Source organism: Bombina bombina, chromosome 9, assembly GCF_027579735.1.
Source record: "Bombina bombina isolate aBomBom1 chromosome 9, aBomBom1.pri, whole genome shotgun sequence".
In the NCBI taxonomy this organism is placed as follows: domain Eukaryota; kingdom Metazoa; phylum Chordata; class Amphibia; order Anura; family Bombinatoridae; genus Bombina; species Bombina bombina.
The window spans coordinates 68312830-68340198 of NC_069507.1; the positions used below are offsets into that span (position 1 = coordinate 68312830).

Below are 27369 nucleotides of genomic sequence, written 5' to 3' on the forward strand. Positions count from 1 at the left end.
ATGGTTCTGAACGTCCGTCTTCTTTGAAGAGTTTAGCTGGAGATGTCAGGGAAGACAGTCCCTTGTTGGAATTTAGAAGCGAGTTGTTTATTAGCCAGTTCTCAGAGTATATGCTCCTTATGGGTAAAGAAGTGTACTCTAGGAAGGACATCTCTGGGCTTGTCCTGAGATACAGTCCGTGGCCTTGCAACTCGATGGACCCTATCCAGAATGAGACCAGGAGGGTCTAAGGATGGCAGAAGGCATTTACATAGTTCCATTACATAAGACAACTCCGTAGGAGCAATGTCTTCCGAGATCCCTCGGAAACCTCAAGTTATTTTGCCTGGATCTGTCCTCCATATCCGCTAGCTTTAGTTCCAGGTCTAAGATTTGAACAGATAGATTCTGTGAGTACGATAATAGATTTGCGTGATCTATAGCTAAGTCCTCATGCTTAAAGGGCCACTAAACCCAAAATCTTTCTTTCATGATTCAGATAGAGAATAGAAATTTAAACAACATTACAATTTACTTCTATTATTTATTTTGCTTCCTTTTTTAGATATCCTTAGTTGAAGAAAAAGCAATGCACATGGTGTGCCAATCACTCAAGGCTTCTATGTGCAGCAATCAATCAGTAGCTACTGAGCATATCTAGATATGCTTTACAGCAAAGAATATCAAGAGAATAAAACAAATTAGATAATATAAGTTAATTAGAAAGATGTTTAAAATTGCATTATCTTTCTAAATCATGAAGGAAAAAATGTGGGTGTCATGTCCCTTTAAGCTCGAGAGTTTCAGTGCGTTCCCCCAGAGCAGCTATATCTCTGCGTAGCTTAGCTGTAGAGCCTTTGATCTCCTTAGTTAAGGTGTCCTGTAATATATTCATGCGCCTAGTCAGAACTTCCACAATGTTAGAGGACAAGGTGACAGCTGTAGGTGACTGGGAGTCCATACTGCTTTCTGAGTAGCTCAGATCTAACGCTGTATTAGAATCTCTGGCTGAGTGGCCCTTTGAAAGGAGTTGATCTTTGAAGTAGTCTGCTACTGTTTTTTTAGGATGTTGCGTTTACTTAGGTTTTCTTTTAGCAGTTTGAGACATAATATATAAGCAGCAGGGATGTCTTAAACAGCCACAGAGGATAGAGAGGCACACAATAAGCTCTTAGTGTAGGGGTAAATGTAGATCCAAAAAAAAGGAGAGGAAACAGAGTCCCCCTAGTGTCAGGCGTATCTTACACAATCATGTTTAGTGGCTCCGGCCTAGATAGGCTGTCAACATAGAAGGGTGACGGGCATCACTTTAGGGTACCTTGTATAGTGCCTTTGATTTGTATCAGTATAGGCCCAAGAGTTTGTAGATAGGTTTATGAAAGATGAGATCCCTTCTTGTTGCTTTAAAATATTTCACAAAATGCCCGGAACCAATATAAGGATGAGTTTGAGTCACATTTAAAAAAGGAATATTGTAAGAGGACTTTGAGCTCTGTCAAGACTATATAAAGTCTCTGTTATGTGTGTGCCTGGTAGACTAGGGCTTGCTGTCTGCCTTATTTTAGTCCTGGTCAGTAGATAATAGGGCCAAAGGGTGCGAGTAGATAAAGGGTCTCAGCAAACTTTATTACATGTATAAATATTTGGCTTGTCCCAAGAAAAATAAACTAAACAAATGACTTACTCCCTTAACTGTAGAGAGAGGGTATATTGCTGTCCTATACCACCTTCGCAATAAAGGATCAGGTTAGAAATACAGGTGGGTGGGAGCTGCAGGCCCGCAGTTTTGGGCCCAGTGTTGCGCAGACCAGCTAATCCTGTTAGGTATCACCCTGAGAGCGTGTTGTAAGCCTTATAAGATGCGGCCTTGATCTTTAGGCAGCAGGGCCGATTGTACCTCTAAGTAGGGCCCCCTTGAGTGTAACAGTGTGCTCAGATGAGCTCCGGTTAGTTGGCCCTGCTGTGACTTCTTAGACGCACCAAAGATGGCGTAATTTCACGCCTCCTTCTCATGGGCCGTGGAAACGGCCAAATAATTGCACTGTCTTGCCCCTGATGCCCTCTGCTTTTCAGCGGCTCGGCCAAATCCTCTTGGGCTCAAAAAGTTTTGGAAGGTGTGTCCACGACCTCCTACACCCCTTCGGCTCTCGACACTTGAAGCCTCTGACCAACTTGTAAGGCACAATCCTCTGGCCGCTAGCAGGTGCCTGGTTCTATATCTCTGCAACAGCACACATTCCGGAGCGTTGCCCCAACCCTCCGGAGTGCAGAGCAGAGTGGTTAGCTTAAAGCTTAGACTGCCGGTGCAGGAAACAGACTCCCCTTCAGGAAGACAGGGCCTTGCAGTTGTGTCTGAAATTCAGACTATGAGCACGAACTTAGTACCGGAGGGTGTCCAGGACACTCAGGGACAAAAGTTATGTAAGAAGGGGTATTTAAACGCAGGTCCCCAGTCAGAAAGATGAAATTTAACCTTAAAAGGTGAAGAGCTCTTTCCTCTTGCGACTTCACAGTATGGCAGTTAGCTCCGCCCCCCGGGATTATCTATTTTTAAACAATAACATTTTCAAGTAGACTGTCCCTTGACTGTCCCTTGAAGACCTCCTTAATGCAATAGAATTATATCATTAACAATTACTCAAAGGAGTAGTAAACCTAGCAAATAATATATATAATTCTGCACATAGTGCAGAAATATATAACATTAACTTAGCGCCAACTTTCTAAAGCAAAAGGTTAGAGAGATATTTTATAAAGAAAATTGAATTTTACAGAATGGCTCTACTGAGCGGGTCTGTTTTTTTACTCCTAAGCGCATTGCGGGCACCAGAGCAGGAGCAAGCTACATTGAGTTTATTAGCGCGATCGGGCATGCTGTGACTAGACAGCGTGCCTGCGATGCGCTTAGGAGAAAAAAACAGACCTGCTCAGTAGAGCCAGGAGCGGCGTTCTGTAAAATTTCATTTTCGTTCTAAAATATCTCTCTAATCCTTTGTTTTAGAAAGCTGGCGCTAAGCTAATGTTATATACTTCTGCACTATGTGCAGAATTATATAACATTATTTACTAGGTTTACTGCCCCTTTAATAATAAGACAATGCAATAGCACTTACTCTGAATTTCAAATAAGCAGTAGATTTTTTTTTTTCTGACAAATTTATTTTTTCTTCAGTGTTCCGGGCCCCTGTATCATGTGACAGACTTCAGCCAATCACAAACTAGTATACATATACCATGTGAGCTTGTGCACATGCTCAGTAGGGTCTTTTCCCCCAGAAAGTGTGAATATAAAAAGACTGTACAAAAATTGATAATGGAAGTAAATTGTAAAGTGTCTTAAAACTGCTGCTCTTTCTAAATCATAAAAGTTTATTTTGACTTGTGTTCATTTAAGCAATTGGTCCCTTTACTTTCTATTCTAGAAATTATTAATCCCATACAAGTAAAATGCTGGTTATTTTTTACTCTGACGTAACAGTGCCATCTTTTTACAGCAGTGTTCAACCAGTGTAGTTGTAAATAAATTAAAAAATAAATCATAATTTGAAAGATGTTTTTTTCTCTTTTTTATCAGGTCAGAACTGATTTCACTCCTGCGAACGTACAACTGTTACCATGAAGGAAAAAGCTTTCAGCTTCGCCATCATGAGGTAAGAATATGGTTTATAGAATATAAAGATTGTTTGCATTGCAAGGAAAACAGGGTATGAAAATATAGGGATGTTTTATAAACTAAATGAAACACAAACAAAACATGATCTATATATATGGGGAAATATTACAGTTTACTCTTGTATATTACATTGGATACTTGTAGGAATTGGAAGTATTGGTATCCTACAGCGCTGCGTTTGGCGACCTCTTGCTCCTGTCTAATGTGGGTTCCCCAAGTGCCCACTGGGTTAGTAGAATATGAAAGAGTAAATAGATAGGAGCGCCAAAAAATAGGCAGGGTCTTATGTGATTGATAATTGCAGTTTTAATGCTAGACCCTGGGTTAGGGTAGCATATATTAGGCGTTTTTAGAAAAAATTCTTATGTGGAATCTTGTGTTATAAGGATAGATTTAGAAGTTAGGTATGATGTATTTAACAGAGTATTTATTACAATATGCACAAAATATCATACAATAAAAACAACCGGATACAGTTCACAGAGTATTATATGGTTAAAACAATCAAGTACATGGATCCATGTTAATAAAAACTCTATTACATATAAATGCGTCCTAAAAATTGATTAAAAACGAATATGGCTGTCTGAATGTAGAGTATTGTGAGTCTCACATATACAGTATGATGCTGAGGTCGTATGAGTGACCTCCCTCGTATCGTAAGCTCAACAATTGTGATGAGGAAAGTGCAATAATACTAGTATACCATGAAGATGTGAACGTTGTGATCAAAAATATGTGTAAAAGTATTTAAAAACAGTCTCCAAAATAGAGATCTGCAAAAGCAATTATAGTTAGCATGTGAATAAAATCGAATGTGATCCACAAAACCATATATGTGTATATCAAAAATAAAATAAATCACAAACAAATCGCAAAAAAGTATTGGAGAAAGTGATGAAAAAAACTTTTGTGAACAACAGGGTGTGTACTCAAAAAAGTTGGTGTGATTGAAACGTTATTAAAAAGTCATTGTTGGAGGTGTGGAGGTTCCTGAATTTTAGTCTATTAGTATGATGATCCTTTTGAGATCCTTTATTTGTAATCCTGAAAAAGCATTAAAAGTCCTAAAAATGTTGAAGATCCAAAAGTGTAAAAATATCCAAAAATGTAAAAATTATCTTAAAGTGTGATCGATGTATAGAAAAATACAATAAAACGGTGAAAAAATGGTTGAAAAAGATGATAAGGATACTCTGGAAATTTTTCAAGACCTATAAATAAAAAGATAATTTTTACACACTTTAAGATAATTTTTACATTTTTGGATATTTTTACACTTTTGGATCTTCAACATTTTTAGGACTTTTAATGCTTTTTCAGGATTACAAATAAAGGATCTCAAAAGGATCATCATACTAATAGACTAAAATTCAGGAACCTCCACACCTCCAACAATGACTTTTTAATAACGTTTCAATCACACCAACTTTTTTGAGTACACACCCTGTTGTTCACAAAAGTTTTTTTCATCACTTTCTCCAATACTTTTTTGCGATTTGTTTGTGATTTATTTTATTTTTGATATACACATATATGGTTTTGTGGATCACATTCGATTTTATTCACATGCTAACTATAATTGCTTTTGCAGATCTCTATTTTGGAGACTGTTTTTAAATACTTTTACACATATTTTTGATCACAACGTTCACATCTTCATGGTATACTAGTATTATTGCACTTTCCTCATCACAATTGTTGAGCTTACGATAAGAGGGAGGTCACTCATACGACCTCAGCATCATACTGTATATGTGAGACTCACAATACTCTACATTCAGACAGCCATATTCGTTTTTAATCAATTTTTAGGACGCATTTATATGTAATAGAGTTTTTATTAACATGGATCCATGTACTTGATTGTTTTAACCATATAATACTCTGTGAACTGTATCCGGTTGTTTTTATTGTATGATATTTTGTGCATATTGTAATAAATACTCTTTGTTAAATACATCATACCTAACTTCTAAATCTATCCTTATAACACAAGATTCCACATAAGAATTTTTTCTAAAAACGCCTAATATATGCTACCCTAACCCAGGGTCTAGCATTAAAACTGCAATTATCAATCACATAAGACCCTGCCTATTTTTTGGCGCTCCTATCTATTTACTCTTTCATACTTGTAGGAATTGTACAGCCCAATATAATGTCGTTCAACAAGGTGCTTCTAAAATGGTGCATGTTCAGAAAACCTATAAGGTTTTCACTATTATAGGTTTATTATAATGAAAAAAAGATATCCTATAATGTAGTTGTTGATTTAGATAGCACATAGGGGTTAAACACATAGGAAAAATTACTATCCGGAGTTGCAAGCTTTGAAGCTTTTCAATAGCGCTCAGTCAGTGAGCCAATCAGGATTGTCAGTCCCACAACCGACCAATCACTTGCTCACTGCACCTTTGTAGGTGTTAAACAGATTGCAAGCTAGGCTAACTAATGCAAAAATATACGCGCTCTAACAATTCACAACCTTATTAGACTTGATAGATTTTTACTTGCTGAATAGTAAAACTAGTATGGGGCATCCAAACCACTGTTAATATAAGTAATAGTGAGTAAAAAAACAACTGTGTGTATAGGGGTACACAATAAATTATGTGTAGCTCACCTGTACATTTTTTGACAGAACACCTGAGCTACTCGTGTTCTGTTTGAGTAGTGGTTTCAGGGTAAGGATATACAGATAAGCTTCACAATGCCCTTGCTTTATTGGTTAAGATATCCATTTTAAAGATGGATGTGAGTTTCCTTTGATGTGCACTATAGAGGAATGAGGAAATTAATATTTAAAATAAAAAGGTGAGGCATTGTAGATTGCATTTTCATATTCTCTGCTTCTGTGGAAAACACTAGCAGGACAGGCATTCTGTGGGGAAATGAGCAGATGAGATAGGCAGTCATGTGTTAGTTTGCACTTACACACAAGTAGATGCAAGTAATAAAATATATATAAAATGGAGGGTTGGTTACACTGATTGGCCAAGTACCTCTCCCCAGCCCCTCCAATACTTGGGCCCTAACGTCATCTCTCTATACTGGCTTTAAATAAAGCCCCTCTCCACTGTACCTCCAATACTTGCTGGTTTTTAGCAAATCGTGCTTATTGTACTTATAAGAGTAGATATAGCTAGATATGGCACCTTAGAAAATATATGTAAAACATAGCAAAGGAAAAGCCATAGCTGTAATAAATTATTCATGTTATGCTTTGAGTATTTGTGTGTTTGAGCAAGTTTTTGTTACCAATTTCTGTGGTAAATCCCTAGTGGAACTTGCAACCAGTTTGCACCAGAGGAGATGCGTATGTCACTAGATGTGTTCCCAATATACTCTTAGGGGTCGATTAATGAAGCAGCGGATGCTGCTTCCAACCAACTCCACTTCAGTTCCGCCTGAAGCGGAAGTTAAGCAGCGGTCCTAAGATTGCTGCTCCTTAACTCGTCCGCCACCTCTGAGGTGGCGGACAGCAATTAGCCAGATCGAATACGATCGGGCTGATTGACACCCCCTGCTAGCGGTCGATTGGCCGCAAATCTGCAGGGGGCGGCATTGTTTACAAGTTTACAAGAACTGCTGGTGCAATGATAAACATTGTATCATGTCTGTCCGCACCTTCATAAATTGACCCCTTAGGGTGCTTTTCATTCTGTGGGAAATTACCCAGTGTATTCTCCTGAGTGTGCTACTAGTCTACTCTGAGAAAGCAGTTATGTGCCATGTTTTGTTCTCTCATTCTCTCTCTGTCTCTCATCTCTCTCTCTCTCTCATTTCTGATCTCTGTCTCTTTCATATCTCTCTCACACCTCTAATCTCTCTCATCTTTCATCTCTCTCTCATCTCTTTCTCTCTTTCCCTCTCTATCATTCTCTCCTCTTTCTCTTTCTCTCTGTCTCTTTCTTTCTTTCTCTCTCTCCCTCTCTCTTTCTATCTCTCTCTCCCTCTCTCTCTCTCCCTCTCTCTCCCTCTCTCTTTCTCTCTCTTTCTCTCCCTCTCTCTCTCTCTCCCCCTCCCTCTCTCCCCCTCCCTCTCTTTCTCTTTCTTTCTCTCTCCCCCTCTCTCTCTCTTTCTCTCCCCCTCTCTCTCTCTCTCCCCCTCTCTCTCTCCCTCTCCCCCATCTCCCCCCTCTCTCTCTCTCTCCCCCTCTCTCTCTCCCTCTCCCCCATCTCCCCCCCTCTCTCTCTCTCTCCCCCCCCCCTCTCTCTCTCTCTCTCTCTCTCTCTCTCTCCCCCCCCTCTCTCTCTCTCCCCCTCCCTCTCTCTCACCCTCCCTCCCTCTCCCTCTCTCTCTCCCCCCTCTCTCTCCCCCCCTCTCCCTCTCTCTCTCTCTCTCTCTCCCCCCCCTCTCCATCTCTCTCTCTTTCTCTCCTGCGCTCTCTCTCTCTTCCTCTCTTTCTTTCTTTCTTTCTTTCTTTCTATCTCCCCCCCCCCCTCTCTCTCTCTCTCTCTTCCTCTCTCTCTCTCTCTCTCTCTCTCTCTCTCTTCCTCTCTCTCTTTCTCTCTCTCTCTTTCTTTCTCTCTCTCTCTCCCCTTCTCTCTCTCCCCTCTCTCTCTCTCTCTCCCCCTCCCTCCCTCCCTCTTTCTCTTTCTCTCTCTCTCTCTCCCTCTTTTTCTCTCTCTCCCCCTCTCTCTCCCTCTCTCTCCCTCTCTCCCCCTCTCTCCCCCTCTCTCCCCCTCTCTCTCCCTCTCTCTCCCCCCTCTCTCTCTCTCTCTCTCTCCCTCTCTCTCTGTCTCTCTCTCTGTCTCTATATATGTAAATAGCCACTCTATGGTCAATTTTGCTTAATTCTATTGTTGTTATACAATGATCCTAGGTGAGCTCAGGAGTGTGCACGTCTTTAGCCATCTGGCAGCAGCATTTGCAACATTGTTTATAGCAACAATAGACAAAGTTGCAAACACTGCTGCCATAGAATGCTACACGTGCATGCTCCTAACTCCTTTCAGCCTACCTAGTTTTACTCTTTAACAAACAATTTTAAATTTACTCTGCCTTTAAAGGGACACCGAACCCAAATTTTTTCTTTCATGATTCAGATAGAGCATGACATTTTAAGCAACTTTCTAATTTACTCCTATTATCAAATTGTCTTTATTCTCTTGGTATCTTTATTTGAAATGCAAGAATGTAAGGTTAGATGCCGGCCCATTTTTGGTGAAAAACCTGGATTGTCCTTTCTGATTGGTGGATACATTCATCCACCAATAAAAAAAGTGCTGTCCAGAGTACTGAACCAAAAAATAGCTTAGATGCCTTCTTTTTCAAATAAAAATAGCAAGAGAACGAAGAAAATTTGATATGAGTAAATTAGAAAGTTGCTTAAAATTGCATGCTCTATCTGAATCACTAAAGAAAACAATTGGGTTCAGTGTCCCTTTAATGAGGTGTATTACACCCAACATTTTTAACATATAAAAACTCTGCTTTTCAGTTGCTTTATTTTATGGCAAATGTACAGAAAATATGAACAGTTGTGTGTGTAGCACTGTCAGTTTAGGAAATTTGCAGAACTGCTGTGGATGATCAACTATCAATCAAACGTCCAATTATCCTTTTGCAATAGCAAAAAAAAAATGTACCTACTACATTTGTTACACACATTCATACATTTTATATGATTGTATTTAAAAAAAACAAACTGTTTAACAATATTTCCCCCAAAAAATATAGACATACACTTTTTAATATTCAAAATATAGAGATTTTATTAGAGCAAGTCTGGAAAATACAGACACTTAGGTTCAAATTATCACTCTCTAATATAGAGGAAATTAAACGTTCAAATTTCAGTCTCTATCACAGCTCACAGATAACGTGTCAAAGTAAATGTAAGTCTCTATCAACTGATAAATAACAGCAAGATGTGTGAATTTAAATCCTATAACAGTTGGTATAAAATAGGTAGTTGTATGAATTTCCATTTCTATCACATACTCATTTAGTTGAAAGATACAATTTACTGTCACAACTCATAACATAACAAGTAGCAAAGTGAATGTAAGTTTCAATTACAACTGATAGATCACAGCTAGATGTGTGGATTTAAGTCTCTTTAACAGCTGATATATAACAGGTAGTTGTGTGAATTTCAGTTTCTATCACAAGTCCTTTAGTTGCATGAATTTAAGTCTTTATTACAACTCATAGATAACTGGTAGCTGAGGTTTTTGTAATTTGTTTGCTACACGATTGCTGCAACTAAGAGAACGAGATTTCTTTTGTAAGCGTATTTTATTTCTCTTCTCCTGTGCCCTTTGCAGTGCACTGTTTTGATCTTTGCCACTAGGCTGTCTCTTGAGGGTGTCTGCCGTTTTAAACAGGTTTAAGTGACTTGCAGGGCACAAAGACCGAGAAAAAGCATTGCGATGGGATGAAGATGCCTCCTGAATGTCTTGGTTTTCCTTTCCATTCTGTCTGTATAACCAAGCAAGTGGGTCTGCATCAACTTGCAAGACTGGGGAAGTGGCATCCTGTGCTGCTGTCAGCACTCTGCCCTCGCAGCCCCTTAATGATGATCTGTTCCTCATGCGTGTCCTGCGAAGGTTCTTGCTCTGTCCTGGCTGTACAAGGTCCATTGAAAATGAACTAGGTTGTGCCAGTGTTTGTATGGACTTTACATATTCCTCAAGGCCATTAGTCATGTCTGTATCTACACCAGACCCCTCTCCTTGGGTCTTTGTCTCAGCATCCTCACTGATGGTGGGCAATTGTGCTACTGAAATCAGAAGTTGGGATCTCATTGCTGAAAGATAAAAAAAATAGATGTCAGTTGGTTCAATTAGTTATTGAGCAGTGAATCAATTTTAAACCAGTTTTAGTTTACTATTTTTTTTAAACTTAAATATTTAGAACATGTTTAATTACTGCTCTTCCATATATATATATAAAGAACATTTTTTTTTGTTTATTGCCCCTTTAAGCTTTTTTTTATGATTTATGTGCTATCTTGGTATATATATATATATATATATATATATATATATATATATATATATATATATATATATATATATATATATATATATATATATATAAAATTTCAGCTTTATATATTTATTTATTTTGTAATTTAGCTACAAAAAATCCAAGAAATATCAATGATAAAAAAAAGTCTCTATTTTTAGGATTAAAATATACATGATTAATTTGTGCATGTATTTTGGTCTCTAATCTATCATATTTATTACTAATTTGTGCATAATTATTGATCTTTAAATAATTACATTTAATTACTATTTTTTACAATTATTGACCTCTCAAGTATTACATTTTTACTACTAATTTGTGCAAAATTGTATTACTAAATTTTATATAACTATTCTTCTATAAAATATAATTTTATTATTAATTTTTGCATGGTCTCTAAAATTTCACATTTTATTACTAGTTTTGTACATAATTATTATTATTTTGTTACTAATTTGTTCATTATCTCTATCACATTTTATTACTAGTTTTGTACATAATTATTATTATTTTGTTACTAATTTGTGCATTATCTCTATCACATTTTTATTACTATTTTTTACATGACTATTGTTCTCTAAATGATCAAATTTTTATTATTTTATAATAATAATATGTTAATTTATCATTTCCCAATTGTGTAGTACTTAATTACACAATACATATAAAGTTGTCATTTGTAAAATATAATTTCTGAGACATATATTACATTTATATTTCCAGCATTTCTTAACAAAAGAATTTAAAAAAAAAATGATATAAAAAATCTGATTTTTAAAAAATAAATAGATCTTTTTACAAATAAGGAAGATGCTTGCAGTAATCTTTACCTTTTGTAGGGTAAACAGATTCCTAGCAAGATGCCTTAGTATGCTCTGGCAGCTGTCTCAAAATGACTGCTGTATTCAGGTGCTGCGGCAAATCCAAATAATGTGCTGTACCAGCCTCTGTCAATATGCTTCTGCTAGGCAGCCCAATTCATGGTCCTTTTATAGCTCATAGCCTCTCATCCGCATTCCCAATATAGCAACCACTGCCAACGTGAGTAAGGATGTGATGTTCCCACTGGACTAAAGAGGGGAGGGGGGAGTGCTTCTTAGTGGCTGAAGCTAATATTTGTTTTTTTCAGTTTTCCTTTCCTGCCTGTGCTGAACCTGTATGTTCCTATGAGCAGGATGTTAATGTGCTAGATGACACGTTCACTGGACATCTCATAACATCTCCGCCACCCCCACACTTTTCAGATCTCCTAGACACGTTCTGCATGTAGCTGCTACTAAACATCTTTCCTGTGATATTTTGGTTCCTTGAGTTTATTCCACCAATAGAATAGAAGATCTTTGTCAAATAACACCTATAATCAACAAATAACTACCAAGTATTTGAGTGTTTAATAATAGCACAGAATAGAAATTCTGCCATCATTCATAAAACACGTGTAAATCTCCAACAGGGACCTTCTGTGGATGCTGAGATAAAAATAGATTCTTGCATGGCAGGCTGTTTCTGATAACTAGGTAGCTATAGCAACGCAACTGAATAAAGAAATATGGGTGAGGTATTTAGCATTTTGTAATGCAATAAAATATAATGTATAGTGCTTGCTAATTATATTATTTCAACCAAAAAAGAAAATTAAAAAAATTACTCAAATTTTCCCAGGATATAATTTGTTGCTGATGTTCTAAATGTATTACAATACTCAGTGATTCATTATCTACCATAATTAAAAAATATTGTTGTCTCACATGAGCACTAATACAGTGCTTTATAAATAAACATCAAAAACCTCTTGCTACCACTAGTAGAAAAAAAAAATCACAGTTGGAAATTTTTCAGCATTTATTTGTTTAGTGCTGCCGCATTCTGTAGCGCTATATAAAGAGATGGGGGTACACAATGAAAAGGACTTGTGATAAGCTACAAATACATAACAGACTAAACAAATCTAGTACAGCAGGAAGAGGGCCCTGCTCCGGAGAGCTTACAGTCTACAGGTTGAGGTTGCAGAAACATTAGGTTTGGAGTAGCTTGTCACATGGGTTGTAGTTGCAGCAGTGAGTCAAGGCAGAAATATGTCTTGGTTATATCTAAATATTTCCACCAAGAACATACTTGAGATTTTACAGGACATTAAACAAAAAATGTAATCTTAAAATGTTTAAAAAATAAAACTATATATATATATATATATATATATATATATATATAATTTTATTTTTCTTTATTATTTTTTGCCTACTTTTGCTGGAGTGCTCCCATCATATGTAAGAATTGAAGTCTGCAGCATTCTACACAGTCATTGCTTAGATCAGAGCATAAGGTCTTTCACATCAAAGTTTCATTGGTTACAGCAACATAGATTCCACAAGCCTTTTCAGCTCTCTTTTTAAAGCATTATATTGTAATGTAGGTGTCTTTCCTTCACACACAGAACCCTAGATAGAGAGATTAACAGTTCTCAAGCTAAAATTTGCCTTTCTAAAAAATCTTTGCGGGACCTAACAGTACGTTTTATGGCCATAATACTTTTTGGTCAGGGTGTTACATTACTTCTTTCATGGCATTTCCAAAGTAAATGTTCACCTGGGCTTGAAAAATACTTGGTGGGTTGAATTAGCACATGTGTACACAGTATACATGTGAGCGCAGTAATAATATTTATATATACTAGCGCTAGTTAAGTCACCTGCTGCTGCTAACAGAAATTTAAAAAGTGCTGCAGGTATTATTGTTAAAGTATACTGAAAAAAAGGTAGGAAAAAGGATTCTAGAATATCGAAGGAAATGAGAATCCTGCATACATTTAAAAAATCATTGAAAGTCCATGATATTTGGAGACTCCAATACCCAGATCTTAAGATTCACATGCTTATCAAAATCGCTAGAATCACTATCGAGGATTGATTTTTTTTCTGATATCTGAGCCCTTGCTGTTGGTCGACCCAAAGGCAGACATAAAATATGTGATTATATCTGATCACGCTCCTATTACTCTAGAACTTACTCTAGAGGAAATATTAATAAGAGGCCCTAAAAGAAACTTTTTCCACTTCCCGAAATACATGCTGAAAAATGCAACTTTTGTAGCTATGTTGAGAGAAAAATTGAATATTTTTTTAAATTTGAATAGAGAGTATTTAGATAGGGTAGAAATACTGTGGGGAACAGCTAAAACGGTGTTAAGGGGAGAAATAATAAGCTTCATGGCCACATTTAAAAAGAAAAGAAAGAGAAGGGAAGAACAAGTAACGAATCAAGTTATAAATTCTTACAATAGATACCTATTAAGTGCTACAAAGAATAATTGGTCCAGATATACTCAGGCAAAACAAGAAAGGGACACATTTTATACACAAGAAACCATTTGAGAAGATCTCAAAAGTAAAGCAAAGTTCATGAAATTCGGAAATAAAACAGGTAGTCTCCTAGCGAAAGTAGTTAAATCTGAAAAAAAAACTAATATAATATCGGCAATAAAAGTAGAAGATACATATATACATGACCCGACAGAAGTAAATAAGATCTTTCATCAAATATATAGCAATTTCTATGGTGCATGTGAGTTAGACAGCTCGAATAAGAAGCGGTTTTGGGATTCAATAACTACCCCCAAAATAACACTGGAAGAAGCCAATACAATTAATCAGCCTATTACGGTAGAAGAAGTAGAAACAACAATCAATAAAATTAAATTAAATAAAGCACCCGGGCCGGATCATTTACCAGCTGAGTTTTATAAAATATTAAAAAAAGAAATTGCACCATATTTGACTAAATTATATAATTTGTATTATTCCGAGAATTCTATAATGTCAAAGAACTTTACTAAAGCAATTACAATTTTGATATATAAAAAAAGGAAAGGACCCCGAGAAGCCAGATGCGTATAGACCTATTTCCCTACTAAACGTGGACTATAAGATTTTAGCAATAATAGTCGCGGAAAGATTAAAAAAATTTTTTGGTAATATTATACACATTAATCAGGTACGGTTTATGAACAATCAAAGCTCTGTGGTTAATATACGCAAAGCTTGCATTATTATTGAATATTTTAATGATCTAATAGATAAACATCAGGAGATAAAAGAAGATGCAGCTTTAATAGCCATAGATGCAGAAAAAGCTTTTGATGCGGTGCAGTGGGATCATCTTTTCACATCACTATCTAAGTTTGGTTTCTCGGGCTCCTTTCTAAATTATATCAAAGCAATATATAATAATCCGATATCTGTAATTTCAGTGAATGGAGTGGAATCTGCAGATATTGCTCTGAAAAGAGGTACAAGACAAGGCTGTCCCTTGTCACCTTTTTTGTTTAATTTGTCTATCGAATCATTAGCTATTAAAATTAGTCAAGAGATGCAAGGGATTGTTTGTAATAATATAGAGGAAAAGATTTTGTTATATGCTGATGATGTTTTGATATTCTTAAGAAATAGCAAACAGAGTATCCCACAATTAATGGATATAATAGAACTATTTAGCTCCTTTTCGGGCTATAGAGTTAATGCTAATAAAACTGAGCTTTTATGGCTTAATAAACAAAAATAATCTAATACTCTAATCCCCTATAAAGTAGTAGATCAGATCACATACCTAGGAATTAATCTTAGTAAGAACCCTAAGTTATGGTATGACTTGAATGTTAAACCAATTTTACAGAAAATCTTTGACCAGTTAAATGTATGGAAATATATTCCTTTGGCCTTGTCAGGCAAAATTAGTTTAATTAAAATGATTATTTTCCCAAAAATACTGTATAAAATGCAGAATCTACCGCTACTCATTAAGACCACAGATATTAAAGCATTCAATAAAAATATAACTGATTTCCTGTGGGGTAAGAAAAGAAAAAAAAATCTCTCTCAAAATACTCTCTCTTTTAAAGGAATCTGGAGGATTCGCACTTCCAGATATAGGAAAATATAACTTAGCATGTATTGTTAAAATAGCAGCCGAATGGCTCTTAGATAAGGAATATTATACAGCAAGGCCATTGGAAGAGGGAATAGTGAAACCCTACTCTCTAAAGGCTCTTTTGCATACTAAAGTTCCAGATATACCAAAGAAGATCAAAAAGATCAGCTCAGTTATGGGTATTATAAAAGCATGGCATCAGTATTGTAAAAAATTAAAAGTCAATTATACAATATCTAACTATTTAACAATAACTGGATATCCCCTTTTTCCGGAAGCGTTAAAATCTGCAGTTTTTCATAGATGGAAAAGAAAGGGATTGATATATATTGGTCAAATAATTAATTTCAATACAGAAAATCCACAGATTAAAACGTTTGAGGAGTTAAGAATTGAATTTGACTTTCCAAATAATTTTTTTTTTGCTTACTTACAAATAAGGAATTTAGCTAATAAGCTATTACACCTCCAAAATAAGGATTGGGACTGGCCTTCACTCATGCTGAACTTTAATTTAAGTAAAGCGGGAGATTTCTCGATTAGAAAATGGTATAATGAGTCTCTGCGACAGGAGGGTAGTTTAAATTTAAAACTCATTGACAAAAAATGGCATCTGAAGGGGTTTAGAGAGTGTAATGAAGACCACATATATAATAGTATCAATAGAATAAACAAGATCTTCACTTCTACTAATTTTAGAGAAGCACATAACTTTTTGCTTAATCAAACATACCTTACACCTTGTGCTATGTCAAGATGGAATAGCCAAATTAAGGATAAATGCGTGAAATGTGGTGATAAAGGCGCAGATATTGTACATTATTTCTGGGACTGTACATTAGTTAGACAGTATTGGAATAAAATAAGTTTTCTACTCTCAAGGATATTAAAAACAGGGATATCAGCCTCCCGAGACACAGTCTTTTTTCTCTTTCAAGCAGGGTCCAGAATGAAAAATAAATTATTTATTGAACTAGTTATAGGGGTAGCTAGGTTTCTGTTGTTGAGAACTTGGATCTCAAAAAAACTACCATCCATAGTAGAAGTTAGTAATTTTATTTTTAAACAAATGACATTAGAACAATGTACGATAGAACAAGATAAAAGTAATGAAGTCGAGAATTTTTTCAAAAAATGGGAAATCTTTATATGTTCTCAGACAATAGATACACAGAAGAAAATTATTTATCCTCTAAGATCGACAGAATATGTTATGAATGCCATATTAAGGAGGGAACTGCCGCAGGTATAATAAGTCATTACCGGAGAGGGCTGAATGTGAATATAAATCTGAAGGCTGATATGAATTTATTATTTTTTCTTCTCTTTTTTTTTTTTTTTTTGTTGTTGTTGTTTTTGTTTTTTGTTCCTGTTTTATATATATTTATTTATTTAGTTTTTCGTGTCGTCCAGTAAGCTCTATTAGAAAACAAGTTTACAGATGAGACATATTGAAAGACACAGTGGGGACAGATAGTGAAGAGCTCAGTTTATAATAGCCATAGAGTCAAATGCTATGATCTGATTGATGTTATGTTTTGGGTTATATTGTCAATGTCCATGGTTTTTCCGTTGGGAAAGTCAAGACAGATATTTCTTTTGTTGTCATGTTTTTGATACTGTTCCCCATTGTCGTTGTCTTCCCTTTTTTTCTTTCTGTATCCCATCTGTTTTCTTAATAAAAATATATAAAAAAAAAAAAGAAATTTAAAAAGTGCTGCCCCCCTAATCTGCCACCCTAGGCAAGTGCCTTGTTTGCCGTCAGCGGTCATCAACCTCGGCTCTCCAGAGGTTTTTAAACTACATTTACCATGATGCTCAGCCAGCTTAAAGTGTTTGAGCATCATGGGAATTGTAGTTCCAAAACCTCTGGAGAGACAAAGTTGATGACCCCTGGCCTAGGTCAAAATATGCCCCTGTCGACAAGCCTATATTTTGACACATGGACAGACACACACAACCCTGTATGTGCTACACTTTCCATCCAATAATTGCTCTTTTGTGTTTAAGCAGACAATTGGAAACAAAAATGTGAGGCACATTGAAGTTAATTTACATTTCATTACCCAGAATACCTTTCTCCAGTGGAAACACTGATAGCTGAGGTTTTAAGTGGAAAATGTGTTGGTTTTTATATATATTTTATAATATATTTTTATTCACCTCAAGATATTTTGAGACTGGTTTAGATGCCCTATTCAGGGCCGTCTTTAACACAGGGCAAAAGGGGCAGCTGCCCAGGGCCCAGTCTCTGTTGAGGGGCCCAAGAGTCCTAAAAGAATTTTTTTTTTTTTTTTTTGTTATGGTTCATACCCGACTGCTGATGTGACATGGAGAACACACACATTCAGTCCTAATACTGTCAGTCAAAAGTACTCTGCTTATATTATTATTTTTTAATTTTTTTTAAAACTGTGCCAGACCGTGCTGGTGTCATGTGACATGCCAAGCTATTGCCATGTGCTGTTTTAGATGTGCACTGTGCAGCACTGAATGCAAAGCCCTAACTCGGCATCCAGCCATTCCCACTGCATCAGAAAAGGTCCTACTGGGGTTACCACTGTTGCCAGGTAACTGCTCTGGTTGTGGGCATTGTTTCTGGGTAGGGCTGACTGTAGACGCATGCAGCAGAAAGCTGGAGTGGCAGGCACGTGAGGATTTGAGCATCTGTGCAGCTGCATACACTGCTCTCTTCAGTCTTGAGGCTGTGTGACTCATCTCACACTGTATCCATGCAGCCAAGAATTTTTTTGCCCAGGGTCCAGTCAATATTAAAGACGGCCCTGGCCCTATTCTATACCAGCGTGTCTATGCAGCAAGTAGCAATCTATTTTGTGGTGATGACATTGTCTAAGAAGGCAGAATCAGGTGTCCACCGGTGATTATCTCTCTCTACCATTTAATCCTGCCTATGGTGTAAAGTTGCTTAGGTTAAAACTGCACTGGCATTAGTAAGTTAATGTATAAAAATATATATCTTGGAAGAAAAAGGTGAGGCATTGTAATGTATATATATCATTACCCAGAATTCCCTGCTCCAGTGCATATACTGATAGCTGAGTTTTCCTCCAGAAAAATGTGCAGATGGGTTCCACAGTGATCTATTGAAAATGACCATACAGTGGCAGGATTTATTTCCTGATTTCCTATATAACATTCTATACACGTGTCTTGTATAGATTGCTTGAATATTACATGAGCTTATTTATATTTGTCCAAAATTAACCACAGTAAGAGAGATAAAGTAAACGTGCTCAAGAAATTTCCAATTTTATTGTTTTATCAAATTTGCTTTGTTTTGTCCCTGTGCTATTCTTTGTAAAAGAGATACCTACGTATATGTCTGGAGCACTACATGAAAGGAAATAGTGCATAACACTCTTGCAAATAGTGCACCAGACACTTGCCCGCTCCTGAGCTAAGGTCCCTCCTTTTTAACAAAAGATTCCAAGAGGGGGGCGGAGCCAACTTCTGAAGGAACTAGATGTGTGTGTGAGGAGCTCCTGGATATGACACGATATAACTAAAATAAATGGTGCTTATGTGCATTTAAAATTGACTTTTATTAGAGAAAAGAAGTACATGTGGTGTCTAGCCCAGATCGGAGGGTGTTTGTGAAGTGATGACATAGTTGTTCTTGGGGCATCGCAGGCGGGAGAGCCCACATCATATGGTGGCCATTGTTTCATTTTTGGGACCTCGAGGCACATCACTACCCTACTTGTAGAATACTGAGTTGCTCTGAGCCTGTTGAGCCTCGCCTAGCTATGGAGAACCCGGCTGCTATCTTCCGTGAGCTAACGGCTCACTTTGAGAGGAACTTCCTGGACAGGATTGACAGGATTTTGGCTGCATTGCAGCAGAGTACTACTCCACCATGTGACGCAGTGTCTACCACGGGGAAGCCGGACAAGGAAGAAGACGTTGTGGAGGCCATACGCCAGCACGATTTGCAGTCCCCTCCTCTGCAATCATTGCAGTCTGCATGTGAGCCTGAGCCAAGGGAGGAACCTAATGTGAGGCGAGTGCCACAGGAGAAATCATTCATAGCCCCTACAAGAGCCTTACAGCAAGGGAGATCGAGACGGCGTGGCGCCAGGGGCGAAATCGTTACCATATGGTATGTGAGGCGGGGGTGCACGGATGGGGCGGCTGCGCCTGTTGGCGCCGAGTATTTGCATTATACAGCTAACCGCTCAAGTCCGCTGTTTACATTGAACTCACAACCTGAGGAGCATGAGCGGCTGTCCTGCGGTGTACCCCAGTACCAGAGACATGACCTGCATCACTGTTATTCTCCTGCATATAAGAGACTTAGGCAGGGAATAGGTTGAACCTTGGGTCTAGGGCTGTAACACTGTGCTGCAACCAGCATGTTCTGCATAATCTTGCCTGTTAGTATGTTAGTATCATTACCCAAGTTATGCAAGATGATACTTTATGAAGGCTCGTAAAAGTCGGATATATATGTACAGTATGTGATTAAGCTGGTTCATTGCCAATTATGTACCGAGAATATTTGAATATTATATAAGCTAGTTATATGCTCCTCCAAAAAACTGAGTATATATGTTTTTGTATGTAAATCCCTTAAAGTGTCATTATATACTGAGCTCTGAATCATATAGCTCTTAAGGGGTTACTCTCTGTCTGTGCTCTTTAGGAGCAGCTATTTAGCTAGTGTAATATAAACATGTGAGTAAATGTTTTGTAATTGTTGTTTGAGACTATAACTGGGAGACCATGTATACAGAGTCACACTAGCTGCTCCTGATATGCGAATAGATATCCACTGATCCCAGTACCCTTAGAGCTTCTATTAGGGATCACTTGTTAATTATTTGCCCTAGAACCGCGCCCCTCTTTCCTTCTTCTCCCCCCTCTTCCTCTCTTTTCCCCCCTTCCCCCCTCTCCTTCCCTTCTCCCCCTACCTCTCTCCCCCCTCTCTCTCCCTTTTTCGCTCTTTCCCTCTCTCTCCCCCCCCCTCTCCCACCCTATCCCCCCTCTCCCTCTTTATCCCTCCCTCTTCCAAGTATGTGGTAAGGGATAGTGAAACAGTTAGAGGGCAAACAGCGCCTATGACTATGTACCGGCTACACTATTAGGAAGACCCCCTATTTGGTCTGATGAAGATAACTGTGAAAGATAAATAGGAGCGCCTATGGCTTAGGTACAGTCAGGGATCACACTCTGGGTGGGTAGTGTACTAAAATTAATTATTTATTATAATATCCAAACATTAAACATAAAACAGAGATATGGAATTTAAAACCTCATAAAATCATGGATTCCGTACAACCTTATAACCTAATACAAAGGGTACTACTTAGTTGCATCAGTTCCTTATTATGAGTCAATTATACAAAAATATATGGCAGGGTTTGTGTCCTCTAATGGAACAAGGTTATTATACCAAACTGTAAACCTTCACAACAACTAGTCACAACGACTGGTCGATGCAAATTCGCACCGTATGTATCAATACGAATTTCACACCATATATTATATAAGTGCGTGAACAAGAGACAATAACAGTCTATAGTTCAGAACATTAAAAAACGATGATCTAATATGTCAGAATATTAAAAAACGATGATCTAATATGTAATGGTGGTGATAAAAAACGTGTAAAAAAGGTGTTAAAAAATAAATCACATTGAAAAATATAAAAAATATAAAAAATGGATGAAAAAAAAGACATAAACTCTGAAAAATTTTTAAAAATTCCAAAAAGTTCAAAAGAAAGTGGGACAAAACCGGTTTGTCAAAAATGTGAATAAGGTCACAAGGTGATATGCAAAGATAAAGTGATCAAAGTTGTGCAATAAGGTGATCAATGTTGTGCATCAAAAGGTGCTAGTGTGCTTGACTCCTGATAAAACAATGGTGTCTGACTCAAATAAATTGCTAACAATAGACAAATCCCATATTGACCTGTCAATTTAACTTATGCATTATTATTACATAAAAACATATATAAAAACAAATGACAATTCCTAAAAATCCTAAAATATTGTCCAGTTAATAGTCCAATAATGTTGGTCCACACTGGTGGGGGACTGGAGGGAAAAAAACAATTATCTTTGAATTGTGTCCTGATCCAGAGTCCTAATACTGGCTGGATGAATCTGAAATCAAAAACAGAAAGATACCTCACATAAAGGGCCTTTAGGGTGAAGTCCAAATGGTATCAAACTTACCCCCAAAGCCAAGATTCCTGTTACTGGTGTAGCCTCACAAACCTCTACGCGTTTCGGCCCTGCAGCGGGGCCTTTTTCAAGATAATATGAGGCTAAAATAAACTGGGCTTATATAGCTGATATGGGGGAGTGGCTTGGTCAAATTGCGCCAAATATTGCTGCCGGCGGGAAAAATTTACCGCCAAAATGCTGTCCTCGTGATCATTCTACTAAACCGGATATCCGCTATGCCCCATACTTCCGGTCGCGTCACTTCCGGTTGTTCCAGTCAGTTTCCGGTTTTTATATTTCCGGCGCACGCTATGCCATCTTAGTAATGGGCAGATATGGGCAGGTAATGGGCAAGTAATTTCGGTAAAAATATTTTTGAGAAGTTATTCTTATTTTGTTAGCGAGATGAATAGGAGTTGACCGGCTAGGGGAAAAGGAAGAATATTGGAAACTATATAAAAAACTATAAAAAAGGGGGAGATAAATGGAAACTTTCTATAACGTGATGAAAAATGGGATTAGATTTTAGGCTCATAAGTACCAGGATAAACATATTAGCAACTGGTATACTTTGGACTTATACATAAAATAATCAATAAAGCGACATCTAAAACAACATCTAAAACAGCACAATTAGGAACATTAGGGGTTCCTTCTAATTCCTAACATCCACTTGATTCTATACATCTTGGTTGTTATAATATAAGGGGAATGGTTGATGTAAACGTTAGATAAGACCATAGACAATTGAATTACAATAAAGATTTTCATATTCACGGGGTTCTTAACACCAGGATGACTACAAATTTGTCTGTACATCTGATGGTTTGTTTGACTCCCCTAAAAAAAAATTCTCCCCTAATACCATCATTATTATATAGGAACCCCCCATCACACATACTTTGGGCAACAGCCACATAAATTATTATGATGTCTGATGAATCCTCACATTTGCGGTATAAACAAAACATAATTGAATCCACAACTGTATTTAATAAGATGCCATACAAGCGTAGTAATGATTCTCCAGCGTATTTAGTATTTCATAATAGAATAGCAAGGGGTCATCCTGGTGTTAAGAACCCCGTGAATATGAAAATCTTTATTGTAATTCAATTGTCTATGGTCTTATCTAACGTTTACATCAACCATTCCCCTTATATTATAACAACCAAGATGTATAGAATCAAGTGGATGTTAGGTATTAGAAGGAACCCCTAATGTTCCTAATTGTGCTGTTTTAGATGTTGTTTTAGATGTCGCTTTATTGATTATTTTATGTATAAGTCCAAAGTATACCAGTTGCTAATATGTTTATCCTGGTACTTATGAGCCTAAAATCTAATCCCATTTTTCATCACGTTATAGAAAGTTTCCATTTATCTCCCCCTTTTTTATAGTTTTTTATATAGTTTCCAATATTCTTCCTTTTCCCCTAGCCGGTCAACTCCTATTCATCTCGCTAGCAAAATAAGAATAACTTCTCAAAAATATTTTTACCGAAATTACTTGCCCATTACCTGCCCATATTTGCCCATTACTAAGATGGCATAGCGTGCGCCGGAAATATAAAAACCGGAAATTGACCGGAACAACCGGAAGTGACGCGACCGGAAGTATGGGGCATAGCGGATATCCGGTTTAGTAGAATGATCACGAGGACAGCATTTTGGCGGTAAATTTTTCCCGCCGGCAGCAATATTTGGCGCAATTTGACCAAGCCACTCCCCCATATCAGCTATATAAGCCCAGTTTATTTTAGCCTCATATTATCTTGAAAAAGGCCCCGCTGCAGGGCCGAAACGCGTAGAGGTTTGTGAGGCTACACCAGTACCAGGAATCTTGGCTTTGGGGGTAAGTTTGATACCATTTGGACTTCACCCTAAAGGCCCTTTATGTGAGGTATCTTTCTGTTTTTGATTTCAGATTCATCCAGCCAGTATTAGGACTCTGGATCAGGACACAATTCAAAGATAATTGTTTTTTTCCCTCCAGTCCCCCACCAGTGTGGACCAACATTATTGGACTATTAACTGGACAATATTTTAGGATTTTTAGGAATTGTCATTTGTTTTTATATATGTTTTTATGTTTTTATGTAATAATAATGCATAAGTTAAATTGACAGGTCAATATGGGATTTGTCTATCGTTAGCAATTTATTTGAGTCAGACACCATTGTTTTATCAGGAGTCAAGCACACTAGCACCTTTTGATGCACAACATTGATCACCTTATTGCACAACTTTGATCACTTTATCTTTGCATATCACCTTGTGACCTTATTCACATTTTTGACAAACCGGTTTTGTCCCACTTTATTTTGAACTTTTTGGAATTTTTAAAAAAATTTCAGAGTTTATGTCTTTTTTTTCATCCATTTTTTATATTTTTTATATTTTTCAATGTGATTCATTTTTTAACACCTTTTTTACACGTTTTTTATCACCACCATTACATATTAGATCATCATTTTTTAATATGCTGACATATTAGATCATCGTTTTTTAATGTTCTGAACTATAGACTGTTATTGTCTCTTGTTCACGCACTTATATAATATATGGTGTGAAATTCGTATTGATACATACGGTGCGAATTTGCATCGACCAGTCGTTGTGACTAGTTGTTGTGAAGGTTTACAGTTTGGTATAATAACCTTGTTCCATTAGAGGACACAAACCCTGCCATATATTTTTGTATAATTGACTCATAATAAGGAACTGATGCAACTAAGTAGTACCCTTTGTATTAGGTTATAAGGTTGTACGGAATCCATGATTTTATGAGGTTTTAAATTCCATATCTCTGTTTTATGTTTAATGTTTGGATATTATAATAAATAATTAATTTTAGTACACTACCCACCCAGAGTGTGATCCCTGACTGTACCTAAGCCATAGGCGCTCCTATTTATCTTTCACATGTGGTAAGGGATAAACATCTTATCCTCCACATTCCTATTTGGCAGAGTTGTGTAGTCTCTGCCCTGCCCGCGGAGCCTTGTATGTCCCGATTTGATTGTAAAAATGGCTCTTCGGGAATTTACTATGATGTTACTCTGTGTTCAATATTTCTAGACTCTTTTTCATTTTCACTTTAGTATAAGAGCTTCCTCACTTATGTACCTAATGTATGTGATAGCACTACTGGCGCGTTGCAATAGGTCCAGAGATTGTATATTTCTTACTTGATTATAAGCCCTTTCGAACCTACAACTTTTAGATTCACACTCTCATTGACCTCCTGGTAGCTGTTTTAATGCGAATAGTTATACGCTGGCTCCTATTAAGGTTCCAGTTTAATCATGCAACACTCCCTGTAGCTTATTTCCCTGAAGTAGTGTGAGATACTTGCATTTATATTGTTAATTTTAATTTTCTTCTTTCATCTCCTTCAATTTTATTGTTAGTTTTCTGGACCTAACCATGGTCCCAGCGGCTATAGGAAGGAGGATATAAAGTGTAGGCCTTACTTAGGCCTGTACTAACTAAAAGCCCTCTGAGTAGTACATTCATCTTAATGAGGTCCAAAAGTGGCCTCGGCTACCATTGGGGGAAAAGGGGGTGCTTCGAGGTTTGCTCTGCCATTTTATGTATATCCCAATCTACGAGTCTTATATGTCTGTTATAATAAGGGATCTATTCCTAAAATTTGTTATTAAGCATCTGTTTATGTTCACGAAACCTATCTTGTCATATACTATGTACCATATGTTTGTCTGAGCAAACTGATTCTTGTCTGTTATTGTTATTCCCTCAATAAAAAAATATATTTAAAAAAAAAAAAAAAAAAAGAAAAAAGATTCCAAGAGAACAAAGAACATTTGATAATAGAAGCAAATTAGAAAGTTGTTTTCAAATGGGATGTTCTATCTGAATCATGAATGAAAATAGTTAGGTGTCGTGTCCCTTTAACATTTTGTACTTGGCTTTATTTTATTTCTTACATAAAATTATGCACTTATGATAATTATTTTGGTTAAACAACACAGAGTCTCTGTCCTTGGGTTTCATGTTTCTATGTAAATTTAGGATATCTTTAAAAAAAGGTTTTATAGTCTGATACACTCCAGAATAAAAATGAATTCTCCGCCAGCCTTATCAGCAAGTGGATGTTGGTTCTCAGTATTCATAGGGTGTTAGGGCGTGAGATTTTCTCAGCTATTTAAATCCAGCCCAAATTTTAGACAATTAAACAATCAGACACATTTTATAGAAGTAAAAGTCAGCGCATTGTGTTCTTTGACCCTGTCCTACCAAGTGTTGGTAAAATCCTTCACACTGCTGTGCATCTTCCTGTGATTCTGGGCTGAATGTTTATTCTATAATAAGAGTATTTTTTTTTTTCCTTGAGGCTTCAGGGAAAAATATGTGTTAGTTATCACGTCTTAGTGACCCTTGAACCTGAGAAATATCTACTGTCTTGGAATTCAGGATCCGTAGGGAAGTTTCTTTCAGGATGGGATTTAATATTCGTCATTGCACAACTATTTATGCAGATTTAACACGTAGACTATGTACCTGACAGTGAATTGAATTAAAGCATCACGTTAGGCACGTTCTCAAATACCACAACATAATGCATTAAAGGGACACTGAACCCAGTTTTTTTTCTTTCATGATTCAGATAGAGCATGACATTTTAAGCAACTTTCTAATTTACTCCTATTATAAATTTTTCTTTGTTCTCTTGCTATCTTTATTTGAAAAAGAAGGCATCTAAGTTAAGGAGCCAGACAATTTTTGGCTCAGAACTCTGGACAGCACTTGTTTAATGGTGGATGACATTTAGCCACCAATCCGCAAGAGCAACCCAGGTTGTAAACCAAAAATGGGCCAGCATCTAAACTTACAGTGTTGGTTTTTAAATAAAGATAGCAAGAGAATGAAGAAAATTTCGCCCAGATTACGAGTTCTGCATTAGCCTTAAAAAGCAGCGTTGAGAGGTCCTAACACTGCTTATTAACACCCGCTGGTATTACGAGTCAGGCAGGTACAGGTGTACCGCTCACTTTTCTTCCGCAACTTTTGGCTACCACACATCCCCTTACGTCAATTGCGTATCCTATCTTTTTAATGGGATTTGCCCAACGCCAGTATTACAAGTCTTGGAAGAAGTGAGCGGTAGACCCTCTACCTCCAAGACTCCTAACGCATTTAAAAGCCAGTAGTTAAGAGTTTTATGGGCTAACGCCGGAACATAAAACTCTTAACTAAAGTGCTAAAAAGTACACTAACACCCATAAACTACCTAGTAACCCCTAAACCGAGGCCCCCCCCCACATCGCAAACACTATAATAATTTTTTTGAACCCCTGATCTGCCGACCGGACATCGCCGCCACTATAATAAATGCATTAACCCCTAAACTGCCACACTTTCGCCTCGCAAACACTATAATACATTTTATTAACCCCTAATCTGCCATCCCTAACATCTCCGCCACCTACCTACAATTATTAACCCCTAATCTGCCGCCCCCAACGTCGCCACTACTATATTAAATGTATTAACCCCTAAACTTAAGTCTAACCCTAACACCCCCCTAACTTAAATATTATTTAAATATATCTAAATAAAATTACTATAATTAGATTAATCCTATTTAAAACTAAATACT

The 27369-nt window shown here is 36.9% G+C and overlaps 2 protein-coding genes across 2 annotated transcripts in view; one reads left to right on the forward strand and one right to left on the reverse strand.

Annotated features, from left to right (window-relative positions):
- Positions 1–27369, forward strand: part of RASSF4 (Ras association domain family member 4) — a 479342-nt gene that overhangs the window by 357106 nt on the left and 94867 nt on the right. The window contains exon 4 of the mRNA XM_053692194.1: positions 3554–3629. Within this exon, the coding sequence (XP_053548169.1) occupies positions 3554–3629 (76 nt within the window). The remainder of the gene's footprint in view (positions 1–3553; positions 3630–27369) is intronic.
- On the reverse strand, positions 9346–11585 carry DEPP1 (DEPP autophagy regulator 1). Its single transcript, XM_053692195.1, has 2 exons — positions 11464–11585; positions 9346–10409 (listed from the first exon to the last, which is right to left on the reverse strand). The coding sequence occupies exon 2, from the start codon at positions 10405–10407 to the stop codon at positions 9802–9804; it is 606 nt and encodes a 201-aa protein (XP_053548170.1). The 5' UTR covers positions 10408–10409; positions 11464–11585; the 3' UTR covers positions 9346–9801.